The following is a 293-nucleotide window of genomic DNA, read 5'->3' as shown; positions in this document are numbered from 1 at the left end:
AGTGTGTGTGTGTGTGTGTGTGTGAGAGAGAGTGAGTGAGTGAGTGAGTGAGTGTGTCACCTGGCGTTGGGCGTGAGGCTGCGCAGCACGTGTGTGAGTGAGCTGAGGGCCAGTGCTCCGGTCTGCTGCACCAGCAGTGAGTTCTCGTATGACGTCTCTTCAGTGTACGGCAGGTACGTGGTGGTTTCGTACCACAGCCAGTTGAACATGCTCATCTTCGCTTGATCCCAGACTGAGCAAACACAGATGAGGATAACATTACAAGCCCATAATACCAGTGATCAGCATCACCT

At 53.2% G+C, this 293-nt stretch overlaps 1 protein-coding gene across 1 annotated transcript in view; it reads right to left on the bottom strand.

The window, feature by feature from the left end:
* LOC107564577 (origin recognition complex subunit 2-like) overlaps positions 1 to 231 on the bottom strand; it is a 3,113-nt gene extending 2,882 nt beyond the window's left edge. The window contains exon 1 of the mRNA XM_016249686.1: positions 61 to 231. Coding sequence (XP_016105172.1) covers positions 61 to 215 — 155 coding nt within the window. The 5' untranslated portion in view covers positions 216 to 231. The remainder of the gene's footprint in view (positions 1 to 60) is intronic.
* Between the last annotated feature and the right edge of the window lie 62 nt (positions 232 to 293).

This window comes from Sinocyclocheilus grahami, unplaced genomic scaffold (genome assembly GCF_001515645.1).
Source record: "Sinocyclocheilus grahami isolate Dianchi unplaced genomic scaffold, SAMN03320097.WGS_v1.1 scaffold947.1, whole genome shotgun sequence".
In the NCBI taxonomy this organism is placed as follows: Eukaryota; Metazoa; Chordata; class Actinopteri; order Cypriniformes; family Cyprinidae; genus Sinocyclocheilus; species Sinocyclocheilus grahami.
Note: the sequence above shows the minus strand (reverse complement) of the source record. Positions and strands in the feature narration are given on the sequence as shown.